The following is a 26890-nucleotide window of genomic DNA, read 5'->3' as shown; positions in this document are numbered from 1 at the left end:
AATTGTGCTTTATGTATAATGTTAGTGTGTTAGCAATCGAGAAAAACTGTAATTCAATTTTTATTTTCACACTGTAAAGGACCTGAGTACATTTTCCACCACTGCTGGAAATGCAAATTGCTTCATGTGCATAAGCCTTGAATGACCTCTTCAGACCTCTGTTACAACAAGAGTGAAATAACCTGATCTACTCTCAATATCTGCTATTTGAAAGTCACATATGAGTCAAAGTTAAAGCTTCTCAAATGTTTCAAATTAAAAAACATTCTAAATGTAATTTTAATGTATCCTTTTCTCTTATCAGAGGAGGAAAACACACATACATTGGAAACGTTTTATCCATAAATGATAACCATATATAAATACAAATCACTTAAAAAAAACATGATGGTCAAACCTTTCTCCACAAGTGGTTTTGTTGTCAGTTATTTGGGTCAATGGATTCAGGTTTGCTGCTTTGTTTCTATCTGCTGCTGTCCAACATGCAAAACATACCACACCCAAACAAAGTCGCACCCTTTCATTTTTTGACAGCTCCAGAGTCGCCAAGAGTGTTTCCAGCTCCATCAGGTAAAATATATTTGTAGTAATTGTTGATTATAAGTTTAATGCAGGCAGTAAAAGGGAATTTACCAGTATAAGAGCAGTTTTTGAAATGTATATTAACCACAGGCATCATGGGTTATTCTGAATGTCACCAGTTGATTTGTGTTAAACTAACTATAAAAAAGAAATACAATATACTAAATCTTCAATTGATCCGTCATCTAGTATTGTGGTTGTACCAAGAGACTTCATCTTATTTTAAGTTGTTGTATTTATTTTTGAATGGCTATCATTAACATTCTTTTATTTGTGTAATACTGACATAGATGTAGCATCAATTTAGAAATGGAATTATACTGTACTATAAGGACATAATTCACCATTATCTTTGGTTACAGTTTTTCTCGATTGCTAACACACTAACATTATACATAAAGCACAATTATTTTTAACTGACACTCAAAGAGCAAAACATCGGCTCAAATCTCCAAAACACGTTTTCAGCTTTTCACACAATTTGCAAATCTACATGGCACTTTTTGCAAACCACTGCACACGTTTCTCCACGTAAAACACAGGAATCTGACATAAAGTCACGTGTTAGCAGGTTTAAAACACTGATATTCAAAATGCCTCACACATGGACCAATGATCAAGAAACACGTTCCACCTGACCAAACACCTGATAGCATAATTGTTGGCTCATCAATCAGGATGTTAGCACTATACAAAGACCACAGGTGAGTACTTTCTTACAGCAACAATGGAAGCCAACATGGAAGCAAGAGGAACAGGAAAGGCTGAGAGTGAGAGGAGGAAGAAGAGGTGGGTGAGAGTGAGAGGAGGAAGAATGAGAGGTAGAGGAAGAGGAAGAGCTGGGCTGAGAGTGAGAGGAGGAAGAATGAGAGGAGGTAGAGCTGGAGGGAGAGGACGTGGACAAAAAAGAATACTCTCTAATGAAATGAAATGTTATCAACCATGGTTTGACGATGAGAGAGGCTGGACGGAGGGTTCGGCCTAATCTAAGCTGATGTACTGTCGCCTCTGTAATCCGGACACTTAGACTTGAAAACAGGTTAGTTAGTTTTAGCTCTGCATAACTCATGATATCTCAGTGCTTATATCTGTTGTGTGAAACGTATTTACTTCATTACTGTAATTGAATTATTGGCATGTTGCATACTATAACTGTACACACATCCTGCACAATGTACTGTGGTAAACTTACTTTTATGCAACACAGACACTGACCGACCACTATATCTTTGTTGTTTATCTGAAGGACTGAGAAACAAAGAGGTGGAAGGCTAAGGATTTCCAATGACGCACAGGAAGCAGCAGTTACAAACTGGGTTTTGGCAAACAATGCCATCACACTTAGAGAGATCCGAAGCATAGTAACTATGTGCTGAGATGCATGTTGCACAATGTTAGTTTTGAATAAAATGTGATTTCTCATTTGTATTTCTGCATTTACTGTATTTCTGTATACTCAAGCAATCTTTCTCTGCAGAACCCTCTATGCACAGAGCATAGCCCATAACAGATGAGAGTGCTTTAGAGTAGGCTCAGCAGTTGGGTGGTCAAACAATCTAGTTTTATCAATGAAGTGTGTTATATTTGGTGCAAAAGTTTGCATTTGGAAAGTGTTTATGTAGTTTTGAGTGCAGTTCTTCATTTGGCAGGAGAAATTAGGTGTTTTGCACTTTGGGTGTGTGGTTTTGTGAATTGTGTTTAGTGTTCTGAGAAACTGAGCAATACAAAAAAAAAAGTGTGTTAGCAATCGAGAAAAACTGTAAAGACTAGCAAAATACTTATTGCCTTTTCTGTATGCAGTATAAATGTAAGGACAATGTCTCATCTTTTACTGCACTTTATTTTGGCAATTTGTATTCAAAGGTCCTCTTAATAACTGGAAAAGAGATTGTTTGCCACAGTGGCTGTTCTACTCTTACAGTTTTTCTCGATTGCTAACACACATTTTCTTTTTAATTGCTCAGTTTCTCAGAACACTAAACACAATTCACAAAACCACACACCCAAAGTGCAAAACACCTCATTTCTCCTGCCAAATGAAGAACTGCACTCAAAACTACATAAACACTTTCCAAATGCAAACTTTTGCACCAAATATAACACACTTCATTCATAATACTAGATTGTTTGACCACCCAACTACACACTGCTGAGCATCATCTAAAGCACTTTCATCTTTTATGGACTATGCTCTGTGCATAGAGGGTTCTGCATTTTATTCAAAACTAACATTGTGCAACATGCATCTCAGCACATAGTTACTATGCTTCGGATCTCTCTAAGTGTGATGCATTGTTTGCCAAAACCCAGTTTGTAACTGCTGCTTCCTGTGCCTCATTGAAAATCCTTAGCCTTCCACCTCTTTGTTTCTCAGTCCTTCAGATAAACAACAAAGATATAGTGGTCGGTCAGTGTCTGTGTTGCATAAAAGTAAGTTTACCACAGTACATTGTGCAGGATGTGTGTACAGTTATAGTATGCAACATACCAACAATTAAATGACAGTAATGAAGTAAATACGTTTCACACAACAGATATAAGCGCTGAGATATCATGAGTTATGCAGAGCTAAAACTAACTAACCTGTTTTCAAGTCTAAGTGTCCGGATTACAGAGGCGACAGTACATCGGCTTAGATTAGGGTGAACCCTCCGTCCAGCCTCTCTCATCGACAAACCATGGTTGATAACATTTCATTTCATTAGAGTATTCTTCTTTGTCCACGTCCTCTCCCTCCAGCTCTACCTCCTCTCATTCTTCCTCCTCTCACTCTCAGCCCAGCTCTTCCTCTTCCTCTTCCTCTTGCTTCCATGTTGGCTTCCATTGTTGCTGTAAGAAAGTACTCACCTGTGGTCTTTTCATAGTGCTAACATCCTGATTGATGAGCCAACAATGATGCTATCAGGTGTTTGGTCAGGTGGAACGTGTTTCTTGATAATTGGTCCATGTGTGAGGCATTTTGAATATCAGTGTTTTAAACCTGCTAACACGTGACTTTATGTCAGATTCCTGTGTCTTACGTGGAGAAACGTGTGCAGTGGTTTGCAAAAAGTGCCATGTTGATTTGCAAATTGTGTCAAAAGCTGAAAACGTGTTTAGAGTTTTGGAGATTTGAGCCGATGTTTTGCTCTTTGAGTGTCAGTTAAAATAATTGTGCTTTATGTATAATGTTAGTGTCTTAGCAATCGAGAAAAACTGTAATATTTCAAAGCTGAGCACAGTTCATTCTCATTCAAATAAATTATGCAAAGCGCATCGAAAATCTAATCAGATTATCTATTAAAAGATAAATATAGTGCAAAAATTATGTTTTCAGAGTTCTCCAACTGAATAAGTGGTATGAGACTTACAGAATGAGCTTTTTGTTTATCAGAAGTGTATTTTGCTTTGCACTGATTTGTGTGTTTACAGGTTAATTGTTCACTGTGGGTAGCTCAATTTATCCAACATCCGATGGGAGCCCCACCACCTGAGAAAGAGTGGAGCAGCGATCTCTTTGACTGCTTTGAGGACCACGCTACATGTAAGAAATAAAACCATGACTTAAAACGTTTTTTTCCCTTTTTTTGTGCATTATTGTGCAATATATTCAGCAAGCATCTCTGTCGGTGTATCTCCCTGTTTTTTTCAGGTTGCTACGGCTTCTGGTGTGGCCCTTGTCTGGCCTGCACTGTTACAGGACGGTTTGGTGAAAACCGTTTACTCCCAGTATGTGACATACTGAGCATGTGCACATCAGTAATGTGTGGAATTCCTGTCTATGTGCCTCCAGCAGTCCTGTCTGTTAGGGTTGCCATGCGAAACAGATACCACATCAAGGTAGGATGCTTGTAAGCATACTAGATGTCACAAAACAAATTTCATAAAAGTAAAAAAATGTAACTTAATAAACATATTTTTGTTTGGTTCTCTGCAGGGTTCTCTCTGTGGAGACATGTGTGTGTCCTGTTTGTGTCAGTGGTGCTCCTGGTGTCAGATGCATCGTGAGTTAAAACATCGCAATAAAACTCCTAATGTCATCGTTGTGCAAAGTCAACCCATTATACAAATGCAGCCTGCTCCAATGATGATGGTTGCTCAAGCTGGATATGTGACCCAACCAGGAGTCACCGTGATATCAAACTGAGCTCTGTGGACTCTCATGTGTCCGTCTGCCTTGTGAAGGAAGTTCAGCTCAGGCTGCTGTCTGTTTTATTAACATCTATATATCTAAGTGCATGTTTATCAAGTGTAATTACACTGCAGTCTCTTTAAATTGTGTCTCTTTTTGTCAAAAGTATAGAGATTTCTTTTTTTTTAACTATAAAATGACAAACCTTGTTTCAAATCTCTTGGGAAAAGTACTTTGCATGTATTTGGTCAAGGATAAAAAAAAGCTTGTGGTTTTTTGCATTTTTACCCAAATTAATTGTGTGTGGTCTATTAATAAGAGAAATAATAAAGTTGTAGAATGAGGAATAAAGTAGGCCTGCTACTCAGCGTCTTCATTGTAAGTGCACTTCATCCTAAAGGCCAACAGAGGGCACTCTGTGATCCAGATTGATGGTCAAAAGACATCATTAACTACAAACGGGGATGCACGGACCCTCCCCATACCAGATAGTATTACTTCATTGAATTATAAGACATATTTAGGATTTTTGGGCTTTTACTGATTTTCATCAATATTTTTAGAAAATAACATGAAACTGCATAGTACAAATCAGCAGTGTTTTTTTTATTAAAACTTTTATAATCTGACTCTTATACTCTAATGACAGTCCTTCACATACATGTTATGTGAATATGATATTTAAGCAGTTTTTGTTAAAACCTTTTCTATAGTCTCCATGTCATGTGACACAGTCACTCCAAATCAATGCATCATTCTTTTTCTACACTTGACGAGTAGGAAACAACTCCTGCTGTTTTTTATTGAAAATTCTTAATTATTTTATGCTGTCCATTATCTAATTCTGGTACTCCAAAACAATGCAGCATTGTATCACTTTATAGGCCAAGGACATACCTTTCATTGGATTTTAGTTGATCTTCTATTTATATGGATATTTGAATTACAATTCATAATTTTCTTTATTGGAAAATCTCATTGTAAGCAGCATTGTCATACTACAGTTGAAAGTAGGACACACCCTTTTAAACAATAACCATTATGACTTCAATATAGCTTTCACAATGGGATAAATGATGGAGTACTTAAACTAAAGTACAGTGTACATAATTAAAAAAAGGTCAAGGGCTAGCACAATATCTGATTGACTTTCAGTTTCTAATTTATAATAACAGATATTGTTTAAAATGTATTGGGAAGATCAGACCTTTAAAATCTTTATTTCACCATGAGTAATCTTAGGAACTGAGTGTGGTCTGTAATCAGGGCCGGACTGGGACAATAAATCAGGCCGGGAATTATACACCCAACCAGGCCACTACCAGTTTTATTTTGTGTAATTTTCCTGGATTTATGTGTCAATATTTACAGCGTTGCTGCCCGTAGTGATAACCCTAAACTTTAAATCTACTACCCCAGAATAAACATGGACATGGGTTACTATTTTTTTTTAAAAGTGCAAATCTATTTAGGAACCTATCCATGTGAACATATTTTAAGTGGAGGTGGACCTCAAATCCTCTAGGGGGGTCCGGGGGCATGCTCCCCGAGGAAGATTTTTTTTTTAAAATGTTGGACTTAAATGCATCAATCTAGTGCACTTTGAGGGGGAAATAAAGAGACTACACCCATATGAAACAGAACTGTATACATTTAAATAATCATAAAATCATAATAACATGGCCATAACCAATAACATACCATATCCAATATGAAAAAACATTGAAACTTGTTTATTTATTTGTTTTTGGTTCATTTATAGTTAGCATGGCATAGTGTGTCTGTGCTCCTGAATCAGCCTCACCTGTCTCCCTCCTCTCCCCCTGCTCCTCTTTGAGGCAGCAGCAAAGACTAGTTTTAGCTCTCAACAAGTTTTTAAAGTTTATCTTACCTTTTTTCACCTAGTTAACTTTTTTAAATTATTATTCATGCATATTTTACTAATCACTCCCCCTTCAAATGGAAATATGTGTTTACATAAATGGTGACCAAACCGTTTGAGACCCACAGAGATAACTTAGACTAAGTTAACTATCTAAACACTCCTCTAAACACAGAGTCCTTTACCTCACCTGAGCTGTAGTTATCAGTCTCTCAGTCTGACAGGAGAGGACTCTCCTCCACCTTGTTGACAGCTCATTCCGTTAGCGCCGCTAGCTAGCACCGGATGCTAACAACAACAATACACGTAACCAGTGCACGCAGTTCTCGCGCCACACATACACACCCTCCCGAGCTTGAATGACACGAGACCAATCGAGGGCATTAGTGTATGATCTGTATGAAAGTGTCCATGTCGGCGGGCCACATCATGTAGACAGCCAGTCACCCTCTGTGAGGCAAAGTCAGACCCACATTTGCGCAGCGTTGCGTTCACAATACATAAAAAAAATTCCTCAAGCCAGCAGGCCACTTAGCAGGCCAGGCCATCGGGAAACCTCCCGGTCCTCCCGATGGCCAGTCCGGGCCTGTCTGTAATTAAAAGAATAAATAAAGTTGTCTATAATGAGAACCACATAGTGTTCCCTTATTGAAACCCTGTGGTGAAAAGTGAGGGCTGGATGTGAGATAGCCATCCACCGACTGCTGACAGGGTGAGTAAAATGATCGAAGTAAATCGAACCAGAGACATGAAGCTGGGAGCGTTGTCGCAGAACAAAGAGACAGCAAATCCGGAAATTAGTGTGGGGGAAGTTATTGTCAAGAAAGAAACCTTCACACTATTGTAGAAGTAAATTCCTTCACAGATTATCTATCATGAGATAAACATTCACAAAAGGAAATTATCTATTAAAAGGAACTCGAAGGAGTGGCGTTGTATTAAAATGTCACTGCTTGTTGAACAAGGAAACACCAAACAGATGAAACCAGGGTTTTTAAAGAAATGTTGACTTTGTCTTTTGGCTATCTCTTTTAAAGTCATAGAAAATGTCATTAAACAAAGGGAACACTTTTAAACATATTAACTCATATTTATCAAACTTCATTAATTAGTGTAAGCTAAGATGTTTGAAATAAAAACTGCCAACATAACTTGTAAGGGAATATTTCTGTCTTACTCTTAAGTGTCAAAGAATCATTCTTCCTTACTCCTAAAATATGTAACCTTATTGCCTGTTGACGTTTACGACCAAACCCTGGCTCTGTTATCTCTCATAAGGAATGGGAGGCTCCAGCTATCTTGATAAACCAGTTCAACTCTCGGTCACGAAATGGTTTACGACTGTGAGAACGCTGGCTTTCTAAGCTCCACAGATGTTTACGCCTCCCCCAATATGCTCATTAACTCTCTGTAAACTAGTTAAATGGTCTATCGAGAGATAGGCTAGGCAGAATTGACATGGCAACCCACCGTGCAGTCAGAAACTTTTGCTGCTGTGACTTGTGATATGAATTCTCCGGCCGTTGACTTGTAATAAACATCATTGTTTGACATCAAAGCTCCAACTCTCCTCGTGTCTCTCTGTGTACAGTGTACATAATGAAAAAATGTCAAGGGCTAGCACATCAAACAATCAAACCATTCCTCAGAAGTAGTTCAGTTTCCGATATGTTGTGCCAATGGATTCAGGTTTTCCAGCATTGCTTGAGTTCAGCTGTCTGAAACACACCGATTGATACTTCTAAACCATCACATAGGCTCTCATTAATTGGCAACTTCAGAGTCGCAGAGGTGTCCAGCTCCATCAGGTAAACATGTTACACCTTTATCCTAACTGTTAAATGAAAGTTTAATGAGAAGAATTTAACAGTATAATCTTTCTGAAGACAAAAATGATTGTTTTGTTTTTAAAGACTTAACTTCATTATGTTGAAATATAAAAACACAATCAAAGGTCAACTTGGATTACAATATGATAAATTCTTAGAAACAGATCTTAGTCTTTTGGTTTCTAATGTATCTGCAGCGACAAACACACCTGCACATGTTTAATATTTGGTTGTTTTGTTGATCTGTACATTTCCTCTTCTGTCTTAAAAGTAAATGGACTTTAATGTACTTTAAATTAATTCGGTAGTAACAATTAATTATCATATCAGATTTTGTTTATAGCCCTGTAGTAGAACTGTTTTTATGTCTTGAAAGTAAATATAATCATTCATGGACTTGAATGTACTTTAATTTAATTCTTAAGTAACTATTTATTTGACAAATATTTTTAAGATGTTCTGTGAAAAGTTGGGGTATGAGTTTGTTTTCCTTATTAACTGTTAGTCAAAGCTGAACACAGTACAGTATATCAAAACATGATTGAGTGGAAACACAGTAATACATACACACTTTATTTGATACACCTGTTCAACTGCTCGGTAACGAAAATATATTATCAGCCAATCACTTGGCAGCAACCCAATGCATTTAGGCTTGCAGACATTGTCAAGACGACCTGGTGAAGTTCAAACAGAGCATCAGAATGAGGAAGAAAGGGAATTTAAGTGACTTTGAACGTGGCATGGTTGTTGGTGCCAGACGGGCTGGTATTTCAGAAACTTCTGATCTACCGGGATTCTCACACACAACCATCACTAGGGTTTACAGAGAATGGTCAGAAAAAGTGAAAATATCTAGTGAGCGGCAATTCTCTGGGAACAAATGCCTTGTTTATGCCAAAGGTCAGAGGAGAATAACCAGACTGGTTAAAGACAATAGAAAGGCAACAGTAACTCAAATAACCACTCGTTAAAACCAAGTAATGCAGAAGACCATCTCTGAACACAAAACACTTGGAACTTTGAGTGTATAAATATATACCGTATATATTGCGTAGTGTAGCATGCTCTGCATTTCTCGCAATAACAGAAATGTATTGTTTACTAGCAATTGATCTAAGAAATATTTGTATTTCCTTTACAAGTGCTAACTGGTGGATATCAAGAAGTTGGAAGGTTTGCATTTAAAGACGCTTCACATTTTCTCATAAACAAGATCTAAAGTCATATTACAGTACACCGAAACATGTCAAACTATTCCTCAGATACTTTCCCTTCACATTGTTTTGTGCACATTTATTCAGGTTTCGAAGCATTGTCTGCTATCAGCCAGCTGTCAGACAAGTCTAAACAAGTTATGAAATGCTCTCCGAGATCTGATCAGTTCATCTGCTAAAAGATGAATGTGCTGCAATAATGGCCTTTCCATAGGGGCTCCAAATGAATTACTAGCAAAAATAATTGCAATATATGAACTTTTTATAATCAGAAATTGAGTATTTGTTTTTGCTTTGCTCTGATTTCTGTGTGAACAGGTACATTGTTCACTGCTAAACTCATCCAACATCAGATGGCAGCAAAACCCGAGACAGACTGGAGCAGTGGTCTCTGTGACTGCTTTGAGGACGCGAGCACTTGTAAGAATCATAATCAAAACTTTTATTATTGGATTATCAAACCCCTTCTTTAGCAAGTAACTCTGTTGAGTATCTCTGTGTTTGTTTTTCAGGTTGCTATGGTTTCTGGTGCTGCCCTTGTCTTGCCTGCACAGTTTCAGGACGTTTTGGAGAGAACCGTTGTCTCCCATTATGTGACATGCTCAGCCCCGCTATAACAGCGTCCTGCGGGATACCCCTCTTTGTGCCTCCTGCAGTCCTGTCTTTGAGGGTTGCCACTCGTCACAGATATCATATCAAGGTATGATGTAAAGCTGATGCATACTGGACGTCCCATGTCACATTTCATGACAGTGAAGCTACTGTATGATGAATTTCCAACACTACGTTTATTTCTTTGGTTCTCTGCAGGGTTCTCTCTGTAATGACATCGCAGTGTCCTGTTTCTGTCTGTGGTGCTCCTGGTGTCAGATGCATCGTGAGTTAAAACATCAACAAAAAGAACCCAATGTCATCGTCGTGCAAAATCAACCTGTTGCACAAATGCAGCCTACAGTGATGATGGTTCCCCAAGCTGTATATGTGACCCAACCAGGAGTCACCGTGATGTCACGCTGAGCTCTGTGGATTCTCATTGGGTCTTCTGAAGGAAATTCAACTCATGCTGCTGTTTTTGCATGTTTATCATTGAAAAAACAAAGTGCAATCACTTGAAATTAACTAAATGTAATCACTTTAAATCCATCTCTTTTTTATCAGAGTATGCTGATTGAGTTTCCGTTTCTAATTTATAATGACAGTTATACATCTTTAATCTTTAGGAAGTGATCTTTAATCTTAGGAAGTGAGTGTGGTCTGTAATTAAAATAATCAATAAAGTTGTCTATAATGATAACCACAGCACTGTTCCCTTATTGAAACCCTGTGGTGAAAAGTGAGGGCTGGATGTGAGATAGCCGTCCACCGAGTAAAGTAAATCGAACCAGAGAGATGAAGCTGGGAGTGTTGTCACAGAACAAAGAGACAGCAAATGAGGCATGTGACGTGTGCATGTGTAAAAGAAACGATGTTGCTCAAGTTCACTGCCGGAACTAGCTTGCATCCTTCACTCCATATGTAAATAAAACATGAATTACTGATTTGTACTGCTCTTATTAATTCTGACATTTAGCTTTTAATTTAAAAACAAAAAAGAAAATAGAGAGAGAGAGAGATACAAATAGCCTGCTGGGTGAAGCACACATAAAAACAAAACAAAAGCATTCCAATAAAAGCTCGTCATTTTGATGACGTAGGTTTCAGAAACTGATGTATGTATTATGATGCACCTGGCAAGGTGCAGAGAATATATCGAGCTACATCAGGTAAGACCAAATCAATTGAATTTCACTTTCTTTGTATTAGGAACATGCAGCCGTTTTTATATATGAGGATATACTTGAAAACAAAATGTCAGATACTTTAATCGTTCATCTAAGTACAGTTTTTTAAAATCTGAATTGACAAAAAACACATCTACACATTTTTACCATCACTTTATAAATCCTGTATAACAATTCCTATGACTTCATTGCATCAGTGAAAAGTTTGTTAATGTACAATATAATATGAGGTGACTTACAAAACGTACTGCTTTCACTTCCATTAGCCTACTGCGTCAAACTGAGCTTAAAGGTGTGTCAGGTCAGGAATGATAACTTGTAAAAAGTCTGTGGCTAAAGTGTGAGTGGTTTATCGTGGGAGAGAGTTAGAAAATATATTTAGTTTTTAGTTTGCACTTTCATTGTAGGCTACTGCCCTGAACCATATCCCGGCTACTCTAGTCACTCTGTCATCAAAACTGTATAGTAGCCATACAAAAAGAAGTCTAATAAAGTATTTCACAAACAAGTGATGGTTTACTCCATTGTAAGCAAAAAAAAACACTTAATAGAAAACGTAGTGGATGCCATACAGAACTCTGTTGTGACATAACTAATCTAATAAGATGATAAAAGTCTTAATATAACATATATTATTTATGAATGTCATAACATGTAACAACATTTGCATAATACAGTATTTCCTATAACATGCATTAACAAGCCATGGTCTAGTATTTCATAGAAAAATAATAAATGAATGTCTTAAAAAGTCAGAAATAGTGCTATGCCCTTCATATATCATAATATAGTATGTCATACGACAATTATAATACGATTCATAATAAAGCATATCATGCACTGGTGCCACACATTTGGTTTTTCTGATTTCTCTTTGTTAAGAGGTTCATTGTTCACCGTCTTTGGCGAAAGTTTCCCAACAACAATGGCAGGAGAACCAGAGAAGGCCTGGAGCAGCGCTCTCCTCGACTGCTTTGAGGACATGAATACGTGTAAGAATCAATACAGCTATGTTGAGACATCTTCATTGTATTGGGATAAGGCCTTATTTTGTCCTATAGGGCCTTCATTTAAAAGTCACTGTGAGTCAATACAACTGTGGTGTGTCCTTGTGGGTTTTCAGGTTGCTATGGTTTCTGGTGCGGCCCTTGTCTTGCCTGCACCGTTTCAGGACGGTTCGGGGAGAATTATTGTTTCCCATTATGTGACATAGTACCAATGTGCACATCAGTAACGTATGGAATACCCATCTGTGTGCCTCCTGCAGCCCTGTCTATTAGGGGTGTAACGGTACACGTACCCGTACCGAAATTATTCGGTACGGGCCCTTCGGTTCGGTACAGGTGTGTACCGAAGTGTACCGAACGAATATAACGTTAAACGTAAAACATTGAGAACGTGAACAACTTTTTGGAAGTAATCTCAGGTGCTGCGTCGCAGCATTCAGAGTAATTTGCTCACATTGGGTTCAACGCGTCATAGAGCGAGCAAGTCATTTCATTGGATGAGAGGCATACTATGAGAGCTGGACAGAGGAATGCGTTCAAATGTAGTCAGTAATTTGAGGAACTGTCGAAAATTAATGGCGAACGCAGATAACGTTGAGCTCGAAAATCCTCCAGCATCATTGAAGTCTCCGGTTTGGGAACATTTTGGTTTCGCAGTTACGTACAAGGATGAAGGACAAAGACAGGTGGACCGAACCAAAGCTGTTTGTCGGCATTGTTCAACTAACATTGGTAGCGCGGCTGGCAATACATAAAACTTGCACACTCTTGAAAAGGCATCACCCGAACGTGAATATCACCGGTACCAAAAGAAAAAAGACTGAAGTGCAAACCCAACTCCCACTAGCATGTAAGCCTCCACCACTCGCAGAGAGTTCAGACCGAGCCAAAGCTATTACAAACGCCAAATATCCTTATGTTGCCATGTTAGCAAAGCGCTACCTGGCTGTATCTGCTACCTCTGTCCCTAGAGAGAGGGTGTTCTCCACATCAGGAGACATTGTTAGTGCCAGCAGATCTGCCCTTTCGGAAAGCAATGTGGACAAGTTCATTTTTCTTTAAAAAAACATGAAAATACAATGACAAGCAAGTCCTAATGCCAAACTGGCTGCTTAGGAACTAGTACAGTACAGTTCAAATACAGATTATTTCAGTTCATCGAAAAGCTGCACCTTAATGTTTATTTTATCATATTTTGTATTTATTTGAGTGAATACATTATTCACAGTTTAATAATAATAAAAAATATATATATATGTTTTGTTTTGTGAAAAAAAATTCTGCTGTACCGAACCGAACCGTGACCAAAAAACCGAGGTACGTACCGAACCGAAATGTTTGTGAACCGTTACACCCCTACTGTCTATTAGGGCTGCCATGCGAAACAGATACCATATCAAGGTATGATGCATGTGAAGTGTATACTAATGATGTATGCTACATTTCACACGACAAGTTTAATCAAAGTGAAGCACTGTCTAGTATACAACTTAGCATTTTACTTTTCTTTGGATCTCTGCAGGGTTCTCTCTGTGACGACGTTGCAGTGTCCTGTTTCTGTCAGAGGTGCTCCTGGTGTCAGATGCACCGTGAGTTAAAATATCGCAATACCATTCCTGTTGTCATCAATATGCAGCATCAAACCGTGGTACAAATGCAGAATCAAAACCTGCCACAAATGCAGAATCAATACCTGCCACAAATGCAGAATCCATACATACCACAAATGCAGAATCAATACCTGCCACAAATGCAGAATCAATACCTGCCCCAAATGCAGAATCAATACATGCCCCAAATGGAGCCTGTCTTTGTGACGACGGCTCAACCACAGCCAGTTGGTTCTGTGAGCCCACCAGCATACAAGAAGTCACCCTGAGTTCTGTGGCATCTCATTGGTCGGTTGTGTCTTGTGAAAAATATGTGATTCTGCTCCGACCGTACGGCTGTTTATCTTAGTATAAAACACAAAGATTGAAGCTCATTTGTATTCTGTTCCCATGGTATGAAGAACATCTTTCAGTTTCCTAATAATAGTTTAAAACATCTTCAAGCCCATGAGGCTTCATTCACACATCACTTATAGTCATATAACAATGTTAACCATTAGTTTCAAATTATTTTTCATTATTGTTAATCCTTATTTCTGGATGTATCCTAAACCGCGCTTTGTTTCTGAGAGGTTTGTTCCAAGTCATGAAGCAGACACACCGGTTTATCCACTCGGTGGACTGCTTCGGCACATTTCTTCTGAAAGCAAAACTAATTCACTCCTCTCACTTTCACTTCTCAAGAAGTCTATTGTTTTAAAGAATGTGAAACTTTTCCATTTCTAATTGACTTACAGGATATTACATTTAAACTTGAGATTTTATTGCTTTTGTTGTTGACTCATTGTGAGACTTGTAGCATGAAAGGATTCATTCAGATGTAATCTAAACTTTTTTTCAATGTTGATTTATCATTTACGTTACTTGTTTATAGCTTTAGCATGTTTTGATCTGTTAAATTAATGGTTGGTTATTTTATTTGTTTGTGAATAAACCACTATAATAAAACAGATTTCCAGTTTATATATGTACAGAAAGAAACACACAAAATCCAAATAAGCGATTTCATTTGTTTTGTATTGATGATGGTTTCCTGCTTTGGACCACAAGAGACCTACACATGTTCCATTTTGTCTTTTCTCCACGGGGAGAAGTCAGTTTACTGAAAATGTTGTGTTTTTAAAAGTCCCAAGATTTAAAGTCCAATGATTTTACAATCCTCGTATTTTCTTTCCTGTTGAAAACTGCTCCCAGAATGGCGAGCCCTTCACCACTACGATGAAGCTGGGAGAGCCTGCCTTGACGAAAAACCTGTTAACAGAACAAAGAGACAGGGAATCAGGAAATGAGAGCGAAGGAAGTTAGTGTCAGTGTAGTGTTAGAAAGAAACCTTGGCACCGTGGTAGTAACACATTCCTAACACATTTCTAACAGATCACCTTTATTTGATAAAAGTTGCCTATAAACTAGAAAACAGCAAACAACTGACAGCAGGGTTTTTAAAGAAATGTGCATGGTTCTCATTGTTGTTTTATTAAACTGGCTGGATCAACTCATACTGTAAAAACTACAATAACAATAATATGCAAAGTTGTGTGGGCATGCAACAACTAACATGACTTAAAACCAGTGTTGGGACTAACGCAACTACCTTTTGCGGTAACTAATAACGTTACTAGTTACCTATTCCATTCAGTAACGCCGTTATAGTTACTGTGATTTAAATGGGTGCGTTACTGCGTTACATTATGTGATCCAACTGAACCGAATCTCCCTGTGGATGTAACTTACAGGCGAATACAGTGGTGTCCTCTCACAGTAACATGGAAAAGTGAAAGTGACTAGAGAGGAGTGATGATTGGTTAACGCGGGGTAACATTTCAGGGTAAGCCAATCAGAGACAGAGTTAGGCGGGTCTTGCCTTATGGGGAAAATACACAGACACAAACACTTGCTCACACACACGGCAACGCCCACCACCAGCACACACTCACACAATGGCAGATGCAAGTATCAGCGAGAGCAGCAGCGCATTTACAACTTGGAGATATAACGCGTTAGTCCCAACACTGACTACAAGTGCACTAATTAGAACTTGATTGTTGAGGCTATAATAAAGATGCCTGTCAAAATGTCTAAACATATCTTTTGTGTTTTATTGTTCCACTACATTTCATAATGACAATTGCTACAATTATGGGGAGTTGTCTTTTCTCTTACTGTGCCACAGAACAACACAAAAACTTGTATTTTTATTGTTATTATTTTTAAAGTAAAGTAACTTGTTACTTTTATAATTTAGTAACTAATAAAGTAACTAGTTTTTTGAGAGCAGTAACTATAACTAGTTACTTTTTAAAAGTAACTTGCCCAACACTGCTTAAAACTGACTCATAGGCTGCAACACACAATTGTTATATACACGATATTAAAAGAAGAAACAATTATTCTTAAACAACAAAAAAGAGGTGAAGGTTAAAATATCAATAACAAGACAATACTGAACACCTGCAAACTGATGAAAGTGAAGAACTCTTGATGGCCATGTTATGAATCAAAATGAAATCACACCTAATAGGGCTGCACGATATTGGAAACAACTGACATTGCCATATTTTTTTCCCTGCGATATGAAAAAATACAGGAATTCAAGAAAAGACCGTTTTTTTGTCCACAAAGCATCCTTTCTTGAAATGCTATACAATTGGTATTTTTCTAACTATATTTAACTGGATGAAGGATTTTAGTCACGGCCATCTGGATCTTAAGTTATCAGAGCAACAAGCTGAGCTAGCTCGGTTAGCAGCGCCGAACTGCCTTTGAGAAACACATGCAACTACTTTATTCAGTGTTTTTACCTTTAATCACGGGGTCCGTTTGCTTTGGAGATTTGATTGTGATTGGTGGTTTGCTGTGCATGCAGAGCCTGCATGTCACTCACTCAAGTACCCCTGACATGAGAGCGGCACGAGTTTTCCTTATGTAGCAAGCAGCAAAATAATTGTAACATGACGTGTTTGAGTTCATTTGCCTACTTAATATCGCACGTCCTAAAAAAATGATATCGTGCAGCCCTAACACTAATGAGAAACAGACTTCATATGGACGCACCTTTTATGCTGCAACACCTTTAAAAGTAAAGTCTCCGGTTTCACTTGGTAGAGAGTGTCCTTGACCTCATCTTCAAAGTACAGCTAGAGAGAGAGGGGGGGGGTTAAAAATGCATTATTATTATTTCATCTAGAGATACTACTGCCCTCTTTTCAGTATTGAAATCTAACCCTGTAGTCTTGATTACTTGTATTCATCAGAAACCAGTAATGTACATAATACTAGTAACATCATAGTATGAAATGTTCTGTTTTAAGGTTCATGTCATACATTTTTGCAAGTGTTTGAACTTGGCTGCTATAATAAGTCTATAATAAACTGCGTAGTCAAAATAAAATGCCCATATTTAATACACAATTTCTAATCACAAAGCCATCGGAGTATAAAACATGTATTCTGTTATAACAAACCTTCGCTCTGGTTTTAAAATTGTAGATTTAATTTTTTACAAACAGGTTTAATAATTTCACTATTGGACAACTACATCATATTTCCTTAAAAAAAATAATGGCATTATGTAGGAAATCACTGTCACTTAAAATAGTAAAAATGACACTATGTTGACTTTTTCAGAGTGGTATTCTCAAATATTCATGACATCTATTGTGGTGAAGAAGAAAATCCCCCAAATTATATTTTAATTGCTTTTAGCTTAATCTACTGACTTTCCATAGGAGTCACTGAGTGATAACATTCATCCAATAAAGGAAAACACACAAACCTGCAGATTCTGTGGATGGTATTTTCTGTCTGCGTCCCAAGGTGGGAGTTCTTCTCCAAACATGAGCGCCAGATGATTAACGAAACTGAACAAGACAAGTAGAACACAGTTATATTGTAGCATTCTTACAGACACTACCAACAGATTAAACTTTACTTAGGTGAAATGGGGAAAGGTTGACATGTAGAGTGTCCCACAGAAGTGCGACAAAACAAGATAAATTCAGGACGAGACAAAAAACATTTACCAGTCGTTCTCGCAGAAAGCAGAGATGAAATCAGTCTGCTGGTGTTCGGGATAGAGGAAGAGAACAGGCCAGTGCAGAATGTGCTGCTCGTCCAGGAACACCCGAGCTCCCGTGGCCTCCTGAGAGCTGAGGCAGTCCAGGCTCAGCTGAGACAACGCTGCCGAGGAGCTTTCTTCCTCGCCGTCTGACTCACGATGACGAGGCTTGCTGGTCTGGAAGAGCTTGATGCCACGATCCTGCACAAAGCACACAAAGAAAATAGGAAAACTGGCGTACAGATATAGAAAAGTCTCAGATTTGACGTTTCAGATATCAAATAATTTTCGCATACATATTACAAAGTCCAATAGGCTAGATGCTTAACTGAGAACAAGTTTGAGTTTAAATGGTATGCTTACCGTAATAGCAGCCAGAAGAGCTTCTTTCTCACCATGCAGCTTTTTCTCTCTGATCTTAGCCTTCCTGGCATCTCTCTCTGCTGCTCTCTGTTTAAAAAACAGGGCTTTATGCTTGAGTGGAACTAAATCTTCCACCCCAAAATCCCTTGAACTCATCAATGACTGTACCTTGTGTTTATCTGCTGTAGCTCTCAGCTCCTGCAGCTTCTTGTCAGTGGGATGGATCTTGAGCCCCTCATCACACCACTGAACGCCCTCTGCAAAGCTACGCAGCTCTATACAACTCTGAGCACCTGCAGAAACAGGCACGATGTACACAGGTGTCCTTATTTTAAGCATTGATTTGCTTAAGCAACATTAATGCAATTTTCTAGAAGATAAGCTAATATCCCACACCTCTGATCAAGGCTTTTAGGTGGTCTGGTTTGATCTTCTTTGCAGCTGCAGCATCGTTCAATGCAGAGCGCATGTTACCTGGGAGGGGGAAAAATACAGAAAGAGTGAGACGGAAATTAATAAAGAAACACATGCAGATTTTAACACGTTCCCATATTCAGAATCGCTTTATTGGCCCAGTATGTGTACTGTAAATGAAGTACAAGGACAACAAAGCTGAACAAGGTAAACATAAATATTTGGCTACTATACAAAGATTTATATGTTAATCTACACAATGACATATGTAACTGTGGGGACACTAGTTGTAAGGGTCTGGCTTATACATGAGATGATAAATGTGATAGGTTGCTTGCTTTACATGAGGACGGTGAATATGATTTTATATTAAGAGTATGCAGCGGAGTATGCAACATATATTTACATGTTTCCGGTGAACAGTGTGAATGTACAGTATACAAATACACGAGTTACTCGAAAAGTGGGTGTTTGGTGTAACAGGGTTATTGTTTCTTATACTAGATGGCTGATGTTCATTGTAAATCACATTTAAACAACTGTGTTATTTTATATCTTTGATTCTACATTTAGATTGTTGAAGGGAGCCTGAGAACCACAACATGAATTATCAATGACTGCTTTATTGTTAATGTTGCGCATACAAATCCTGATGCTAGTTATAAATCATATTTCTGTATCCTATTATTTAATGTATTTGTGTGACATGTAAAGAGCTCCTTACCCAGATGGAAGTGTGCTGCCGCCCTGTTGGTGAGGAGGACCGTGTTGATGTTCTGGTCTCCACACTTCTTATTTAAACCTGCTGTGTAGGACAGTATGGCCTTCTTGTAGTTCTTTTCCTTGAAAAACTCATTGCCCTCATCTTTCAGGTTAGCTGCTTGCTCTGACAATAATGAGGGAAATGAAAGGAATCAATAACAGTTTCTGAAATCTGAAACACAGGAGATATAAAGGGGCTTGTGGTCCACCTACCTTCTGGGGGGGCATCTTCATCATGGATCATGGCCTGCAGACAGGCTAGTTCCGGGTATGATTGTGAGTCAATCTCTTCAGGGGCTTTTTTCATGAACATAGGTATTTTATCAAACTCCTAAATGAGATGTAAAGAAACAGAGAGCTCACTGTGGATGGACAACATATGTACCTGTGAGTTAGCATGCTAGCCCACAACAATAACATTCAAGTTAACATATTGTAACGTAGAAATAACTTCCTTCTCTTATCTTGGCAACTGATAGTTTATAATGCTTACCTCTTCCCAGTTGTCTTTACTAAAGGCATTTTTATATGTGGTTGTCTTGAATTTCTCCATGAACTCGTCCATGCCATCGTCGCTGTCATCCTGAGGGGCCGCCATCTTTGTATCAATGTGCGTTGAAAGCCTTGAGCCTGTTCCCCTGTTTATAAATCTGCTGTCAACTATGACAAGTGACTACTGCCACCAGCACACTAGCTGTAATAATGTTAAATCTTCTAGGAAGTTGCCGAGCTCCTTGTTTACACATGTGCAGTAGCGGTACTACTTGCATACAGATCCGTGCGGAAACACATCATGGATACATTAGTTCCGTTGCGGCCTGACCAAAAAACGATATTAAAAATCTTTAAAAACAATACAAAAGTAATGTTTCTACCTTGAGTATTTCCATGTTATGCTGTATTATTGTTCATCTCAAACATATTTGTTAAGGGAATACAAATGTAATGCTACATAAATAACAAGGCTATATGAGCCTTGCACTAGTTTTCATCACAATTATTTGAGTTGCAATTGCAAGCACTGAGTTGTAATGTATGTTACAGATGCAAATGTATATTAAGACACAACAGCAAATCATTATTTATGTTCACCTCATGTATTATTTTAAAGATTGGACAATTGATTTTGACATTCCTAACTTTAATGTATGTACAGTATGTATGATCCTCAAAGAAAATGTCAAGCTCTTGTTATTACATAAAGCAAAGTCAACCAGGATGTTTGTTAAATATTTGTATACCTTTAAAATAATTTCCCCTTCTTAATAAAAAAACTTTAATAAAGAAATATAAGGCTTGTATCTTCTTTCCCACCACCTCTCTGATTGCATCACGCACAAAGTACACACAAACATAAAATACAACTTTTATTTCCACAGTTGTTATTCATACAGTTTCCACTCTTCCTAGTAGATCTAAGAGTCCATCTTTACTGAGAAACATTGTCTCACCTGTCAGTTGACAGATAACCTCAAACCTGGGAGTTTCCTCCAGGGCTCCCTGTCCCACCACAATCACATACGGGTAGCCGAGTCTGCTGGCATCCTTCAGCCTTTTCCCAATGGTCATCTGGGTACGGTCATCAAAAACAACTTCCCCTCTCAAACGAGGCAGAGTCTCTCCCAACGTGTGAACCAGTTCCTCAGCTAAGACTGCCGCCCCGTCCATCTTACTGCCCTTCTTTGGGGGCACAACACAGGCCTGGTAGGGGGCGAGAAGGCCAGGCCAGCGGATCCCCTCTTCTGTCGACAATACCTCAATGGCTGCCGCGAGAATACGGGTCACTCCAAGACCATAGCAGCCCATCTCTGCAATACAAGGCTTGTTCTGGGCACTGCTGAAGGTGGCATTGAATATATTAGAGTACTTTTTACCCAGGTAAAAGGTGTGGCCAACCTCTACACCCTTTGATTCTTCCAGCTTGCCAGTTTTGCAGTTAGGGCAGTCACTTGTTTCTTGTGACAGGGTCTCTACATTAGCAGAGAAAGAGCAGTTCCCACAGACCAGAATCCGGTCCTCACCGATGTCTGCTGGCAGCTGGAACTCGTGGGAGAGTTTACCACCAATGTTGCCCGTGTCCGCCTGCACCTGAACGCAGCGCAGACCGAGCCGGGCGAAGAGCCTGGTGTATGCCTGGCACACAGATTCATAGGTCTCGAAAGCTGCTTCTTCACTCACATCAAATGAGTACATGTCCTTCATGTAGAACTCCCGCCCTCGAAGCAGACCAAACTTAGGCTTTGGTTCATCTCTGAATTTACGGGTGATCTAAAAAAAAGAAAGAGGTAAGGTCAAATTGTAGTTTTATCAACCAATATACTGGTGCCAACAGGAATAAATGGTACCTGATAAAGGAGCAGAGGGAGCTGTCTGTAGGAGAGAGTCGCCTGGTGAGCCACCAGAGTGGTCACTGCCTCCTCGTGTGTGGGGCCCAGGCAGTAATCGGCTCCATGGCGGTCTTTCAGACGAAACAGCTCCTTTCCCATCAAGTCCCAGCGCTCACTGGTTTTCCAGAGATCAGCTGAGCACAAACTGGGCATGTCCAGCTTCTGCCCACCGATCCCCTGCATCTCTTGGTCAATAACTCTCACCTGTTGATTTAAGACAACAGTTACTGCATGTTCGGGGGGAATCTACACTTATATATTCCTCCACAATATTGCCACCCTAATACACTTTGCTGTAATCTTTCCTTTTTCTGTAATAACGTTTTTAAAAATGCATGATCTACTCAGGTCTTAATGCCTTAATGTCTTAATTGACTGTCAGACAGATTGTGCAACCTATAATCAAGAATCGGATTACAATAAACATTTTTATTTTAGTTTGATACCCTTAGATCCCTAAAGTGGTTGCTGGGCTTTGCGATTAATAAAAGAAAAGCAATCTATAAAATGATGAGAGGAATAACATTAAAGAGCAGAATACCAGGTAAATAAATGAACCAATTAAAAAAATTAAAAGGTGATCCAAAGGTGAATCTAAATATGAATACAAATAAAAGTTATACAGTAACAACAATATACATCTGTGTGATTCAGTATGCTTTGAACTAGTGTATATTCTTATTATAGCAGGACGTAATCGACATTTCCTGTTCTTGTTTTCGAGCATGACACAACCAGATTTACCATGCCCACTTTACATGTATCATTTGTTTTAAGAAAAACAAGTCTCACCAGCTTCTCCATGGAGCGGACGGTAGCAGGGAGGTAGTAGTAACAACCGGGGTTGGACTGATAGATGAGCCCGGCCTGCTGCATGAGCCTTTGACTCTTACACGTCATCTCCCCTTGCAGTCCCATGTCACGCAGGTTTGCGGGCTGGTAGAGGCGCGACACCAGGAGCGTGGGTTTGTTTTTTCTGGAGTTGGTGGTGGCGGGAACAGCAGCTTGTTCAGCACATCCTGAATGTTTCCTCCGGGGTAGTACTGCGGCTCTGTGGAGGCGCTGGAAGACTCTTGAGCGAATCTGATTCATTATGGGCTCCATGATAAATGCAGACCTACTGAATAAGACAAATCAGTTGGAAAATAAATTAGTAAATTAGATAAAGGAGTAATGAGCATTATTGTGATCAGGATTTATTGTGTTATTTTACCAGGGAAAGTTGTCTGTTTGTTTGTACAAACAGACATTTGAGAAAAAGTCTTGTTCTTATAGATATTGTAATAGTAATTTCCTTATTTCTGGCATTTAATTTGTTTTACAATAAACAGATTAATCCTAAAAAAATAATAAACAGATGAGTCCTTATTGAAAATGATGTGTGTTGAAGTACATGAGTACATTCATTTAAGTGCTATAGATATACAATCCAGACAGTCAACTAAACTTTTCATTGTATTCTACTTTAGCATTTAATTTGAGAGGCATTCATACATTGGTACTTTAACCGGTATGTAGTTTTGTACCGTTTTTGATTAAGTAACACATAAGTATGATTCTTATCACCTTAACTAATAACAAGTTTACATTTACTAAAATGTATACTTAAGGAAAGGATCTGAGTTCAGTGATGTACTGAACTTCAGTACAATTTCCATGTACTTTATTTACTGAGTATTTCTAGTTCATGCAGCCTTTTATTTACTTACTTCTACATTTCATCTTTAGTTACTTACAGGTTCAGATTAGTAATACACATTCTAATCATTAAATACGTTTACATGTATAACTACAATGATGTATTATTATGAATATAAATAACACTTAATTGTTCTCTTCGGTATTTCAACACAGTGGTATTGCTACTTTTGCTTAACTCTGGCAGTAACTAGGTACAATTATGCATGCGCGTAACATGACAGTTGAATTCAAGGTCGTCAACTTCTCTACAGATGATTATTTCATTCTTTTTACTAAGCCACAGGCATATAACGTAAATGCAGATGCTTGTTGTGAATGCTGATGCCACTGACCCATGTCCTAAGTGTGCACAGCAGACAGGGTACAGTCCTGACCTGCTCTGACGCTCTTTGGCTAGCTTTTATCATTAGCCTCCACATTTAGCACATAACGACGGAGTCACAAATAAACAAGACTTACCTTTGGATCAACAACCCATGTATGATTGTTCTTTATATACTACGAGAGAAAATAAGCAAAGAGTTTAATTTCTATGAAGTTGACAGACTACAAAATACTGAAGGTCCCTTCACCATGCTGTCTTCTTCACTACTCCCCCGGAGGCTCGTCGCCTCGATGTACCATCGCCCCCTGCAGGCCGGGAGGAGCACCGACGGTTCAGTGGTTGGGATCTTTATATACAGTCTATGGTTGGGATCCAGTAGAATATAATTTGTATCCCTCTAGTTCAGGGGTCTCCAACCTTTCTTCATCTGAGAGCTACTTTGAAAAAATGTAAGTGGCCAAGAGCTACTTGCATCACATCGCTTACTTACTTGTGTACACGTGTGAAATTGCATTACGCAAAGCTTGTCAAAAATCTTTACTTCACATCAAGGTCCAAGAAAACGACAATTTCTCACATATTATTGTGGCCCACATAGTAAGTACATCACTGAAAATTCACATAAATGTTCACTTCTTATTATGGCCCACATCATCTTAATCACCACCTTACAAGCATTTTATGGCACGTGTAAAATAAGTGGCATTCACTCTTTTTTACAGTTAGTGAGATGACTGGCACTGCATGGAGTCCACTAAATGTATGCTGGAGTGTACCCACTTAGGTTCACTCTAATATAGTCATTTAAATATTTATCAGTCAGTCATGTTCTGTATTTAGATTTCATGATATTCATGTCAGAAAAAGCTGCTTCACAAAGGTATGTAGAGCCAAATAAAGCAGAAATGTTCAGTGCTGCTTGGTGATGTTCTTAGTTTTCTGGGTCTACAAGGCTCCAGAAATGTTGTGAGTTTTGCTGAGACTTAAGCTGAACATGATTTTAGAGATTTATAACCTCCATCTCCATCTCCACAGGATTGACACTGAACAGTTCAGCCATCTTCTTCTTTTTCTTCGTCTTGACATGAAATTATAAACCATAATAAATCAATTGTATAGGTCTAGCCTCCCTATATCTGTGTGAAATTGTTCCATCCCCAAAAACAAAAAACTAATGCAGTCTTGCTGCATTTTCTAGCAATGGTCTTCTGTTAAAAAAAGGACACTGAAGGTCCTGAATGTGGCCTCACAAACATGACTTGAGTCTAAACCTATATGGTCTGAACACACCAGCATACTTGCACCATCCTTGATGGAGCATATGTGTGGGCTGGACCTGTATTTTTCAGGAAAGGAGTGAGCAGAGGGTCGTGTTGTCGATTCTTGTTCAGTTTTCTGTGACTATCTTCCTCACCCTCTCAGACTTTGAGTTGCGCGCGCTGCAAAAGAGATGCGCTACCATGGAAACCAAACAATGGTGTAGCTGTATTAAAGTCCGAGTGGAAACAGTCCTGAGTAAATCTGATGTTGTCAGAAATCGGGAGAAATATGACCCCGGGAGGAAACCGGGAGAGGGCAATGAAATCGGGAGTCTCCCGCGAAAATCGGGAGGGTTGGCAAGTATGCACACCAGACAACAGCATATAAGAACAAAAATAGTGCATGTGGGTGCACACGTATTCTCTGTTTTAGTGTTACATAAATCCCATGAATGTATGAGATTAAGTTAGCTTTATCATCTCAATCAGTGATTAAGTGAATAATAACGTTTCTATCAGGTTACTAGCAGCCTGTCACTCATTATTTTTAGGGAGGGGGCGGGGTTTGGAGGAACAGAGGAGACGGTGATCGCGGAAGCTTTTTTCCTCCTGCCTTCACAAACTTTACACAAGTATTTATCAACTGAAAATAGCAAGAGGACATTCATACTCTGCAATCCAAGACGTGATTAAATCCACCAAAAACCTGACATGGTGCTAACGCGAGTAATTTTTAAAACATAAATCCATGTGTGTCTGAGCCGCAGCGACACGGACTGATTCAGGTGCATTTATTGTCGTCGGATTTTTTCTACAGTCTGTGAACCGCGAGCGACGTGCTACTGAAAAGCTGTAGCTCGCGATCGACGTGTTGGAGACCCCTGCTCTAGTTGGACACAGTTTGTCGTGCGTTGCCTTTTCAGTTATTTCGTTTTTGTTTGTTTTCTGTTCTGTTTCTTTTTGGAATGTCTGTATGACGTTGCTTTTGTCGGGACCCCCTTGAAAACGAGATTGTGCAACTCAAGGGGTTTATCCTAATAAATACATTTCTTAAACCTACCGGCAAAAAAAGCCTTGGATCTGTTCTAAAAGGAAGGCTTTTTCTGGAATGTTTCTCCTTCTCTTCCTGCCAGTGGCGGCGCCAGGGTATGGCTGGGGTAGGCTACAGCCATCCCAAGAAATGGCTTAGCCCCACCATGAAAAATGATGTTAGTAAGCAAAATAAAGTCCGCCAACTCGCGCGGAGTAAATTGCACAGACAGCAGTTAGTAAGATTGATTTCAGTAGCCACTTCTGGTCTGGAAATACCGAAGACTAGAAACGTTTTTGAAAACGTTTGTCACGTAGTGATCGTCTTCTCAATAGAACATCTTTGATAATGTCTTCTGGCCAATCAGAATCAAGATAACGGCGTTGCAGGTGTTGTTGCAGGAAATCCCGAGGGAGAATACTTTTGCTGTAGTACATCTCTATATACATCGATACAACATTACGTAATGAAATAATAACCCACGGTTTGATGATTGATAGATGTGTGGGCTGTCTTTCATTTTGACACACAGAACAATGGGGGCTATCCACCCTTATCCACAATGTAAAGTAATTC

The 26890-nt window shown here is 38.9% G+C and overlaps 3 protein-coding genes and 1 long non-coding RNA gene across 4 annotated transcripts; 2 read left to right on the top strand and 2 right to left on the bottom strand.

The window, feature by feature from the left end:
• Positions 1-553: 553 nt before the first annotated feature.
• LOC117543006 (cornifelin homolog B-like) lies at positions 554-4821 on the top strand. The gene is made up of 4 exons (XM_034210984.1): positions 554-570; positions 3994-4105; positions 4214-4401; positions 4499-4821. The coding sequence occupies exons 2-4, from the start codon at positions 4036-4038 to the stop codon at positions 4706-4708; spliced, it is 468 nt and encodes a 155-aa protein (XP_034066875.1). The 5' UTR covers positions 554-570; positions 3994-4035; the 3' UTR covers positions 4709-4821.
• A 5816-nt stretch (positions 4822-10637) lies between these two features.
• On the top strand, positions 10638-12800 carry LOC117542584. Its single transcript, XR_004568457.1, has 3 exons — positions 10638-11384; positions 12285-12394; positions 12526-12800. It is a non-coding gene; the product is annotated as an uncharacterized LOC117542584 (long non-coding RNA).
• A 2215-nt stretch (positions 12801-15015) lies between these two features.
• ttc4 (tetratricopeptide repeat domain 4) lies at positions 15016-20395 on the bottom strand. Its single transcript, XM_034210331.1, has 10 exons — positions 20106-20395; positions 19826-19943; positions 19575-19736; positions 18833-18910; positions 18605-18729; positions 18437-18523; positions 18039-18274; positions 17792-17876; positions 17071-17153; positions 15016-15270 (listed from the first exon to the last, which is right to left on the bottom strand). The coding sequence occupies exons 1-10, from the start codon at positions 20208-20210 to the stop codon at positions 15171-15173; spliced, it is 1179 nt and encodes a 392-aa protein (XP_034066222.1). The 5' UTR covers positions 20211-20395; the 3' UTR covers positions 15016-15170.
• Positions 20396-20964: 569 nt separating this feature from the next.
• On the bottom strand, positions 20965-24301 carry pars2 (prolyl-tRNA synthetase 2, mitochondrial). The gene is made up of 4 exons (XM_034210973.1): positions 24160-24301; positions 22792-23119; positions 21958-22203; positions 20965-21880 (listed from the first exon to the last, which is right to left on the bottom strand). Exons 2-4 carry the CDS (start codon positions 23101-23103, stop codon positions 20999-21001), a joined length of 1440 nt encoding a protein of 479 aa, XP_034066864.1. The 5' UTR covers positions 23104-23119; positions 24160-24301; the 3' UTR covers positions 20965-20998.
• Between the last annotated feature and the right edge of the window lie 2589 nt (positions 24302-26890).

The sequence above is a fragment of the Gymnodraco acuticeps genome, unplaced genomic scaffold (genome assembly GCF_902827175.1).
Source record: "Gymnodraco acuticeps unplaced genomic scaffold, fGymAcu1.1, whole genome shotgun sequence".
Classification (NCBI taxonomy): domain Eukaryota; kingdom Metazoa; phylum Chordata; class Actinopteri; order Perciformes; family Bathydraconidae; genus Gymnodraco; species Gymnodraco acuticeps.
This window is presented reverse-complemented; position numbering and strand designations above follow the sequence as displayed.

What these genes read in the sequence shown, in the direction of transcription:
- LOC117543006 (XM_034210984.1), top strand. Translation starts at nt 4,036, where the DNA reads ATGGGAGCCCCACCACCTGAGAAAGAGTGGAGCAGCGATCTCTTTGAC. An exon ending in CTTTGAGGACCACGCTACAT is followed by an intron (nt 4,106 to 4,213) that starts GTAAGAAATAAA and finishes TGTTTTTTTCAG; the next exon opens with GTTGCTACGGCTTCTGGTGT. An exon ending in GAAACAGATACCACATCAAG is followed by an intron (nt 4,402 to 4,498) that starts GTAGGATGCTTG and finishes GGTTCTCTGCAG; the next exon opens with GGTTCTCTCTGTGGAGACAT.
- ttc4 (XM_034210331.1), bottom strand. Translation starts at nt 20,210, where the DNA reads ATGGCGGCCCCTCAGGATGACAGCGACGATGGCATGGACGAGTTCATG. An exon ending in TGAAGATGCCCCCCCAGAAG is followed by an intron (nt 19,737 to 19,825) that starts GTAGGTGGACCA and finishes CATTATTGTCAG; the next exon opens with AGCAAGCAGCTAACCTGAAA. An exon ending in AAGGTGTTGCAGCATAAAAG is followed by an intron (nt 15,271 to 17,070) that starts GTGCGTCCATAT and finishes TTCTGTTAACAG; the next exon opens with GTTTTTCGTCAAGGCAGGCT.
- pars2 (XM_034210973.1), bottom strand. Translation starts at nt 23,103, where the DNA reads ATGGAGCCCATAATGAATCAGATTCGCTCAAGAGTCTTCCAGCGCCTC. An exon ending in TCCGCTCCATGGAGAAGCTG is followed by an intron (nt 22,204 to 22,791) that starts GTGAGACTTGTT and finishes TTAAATCAACAG; the next exon opens with GTGAGAGTTATTGACCAAGA. An exon ending in TCCCTCTGCTCCTTTATCAG is followed by an intron (nt 21,881 to 21,957) that starts GTACCATTTATT and finishes TCTTTTTTTTAG; the next exon opens with ATCACCCGTAAATTCAGAGA.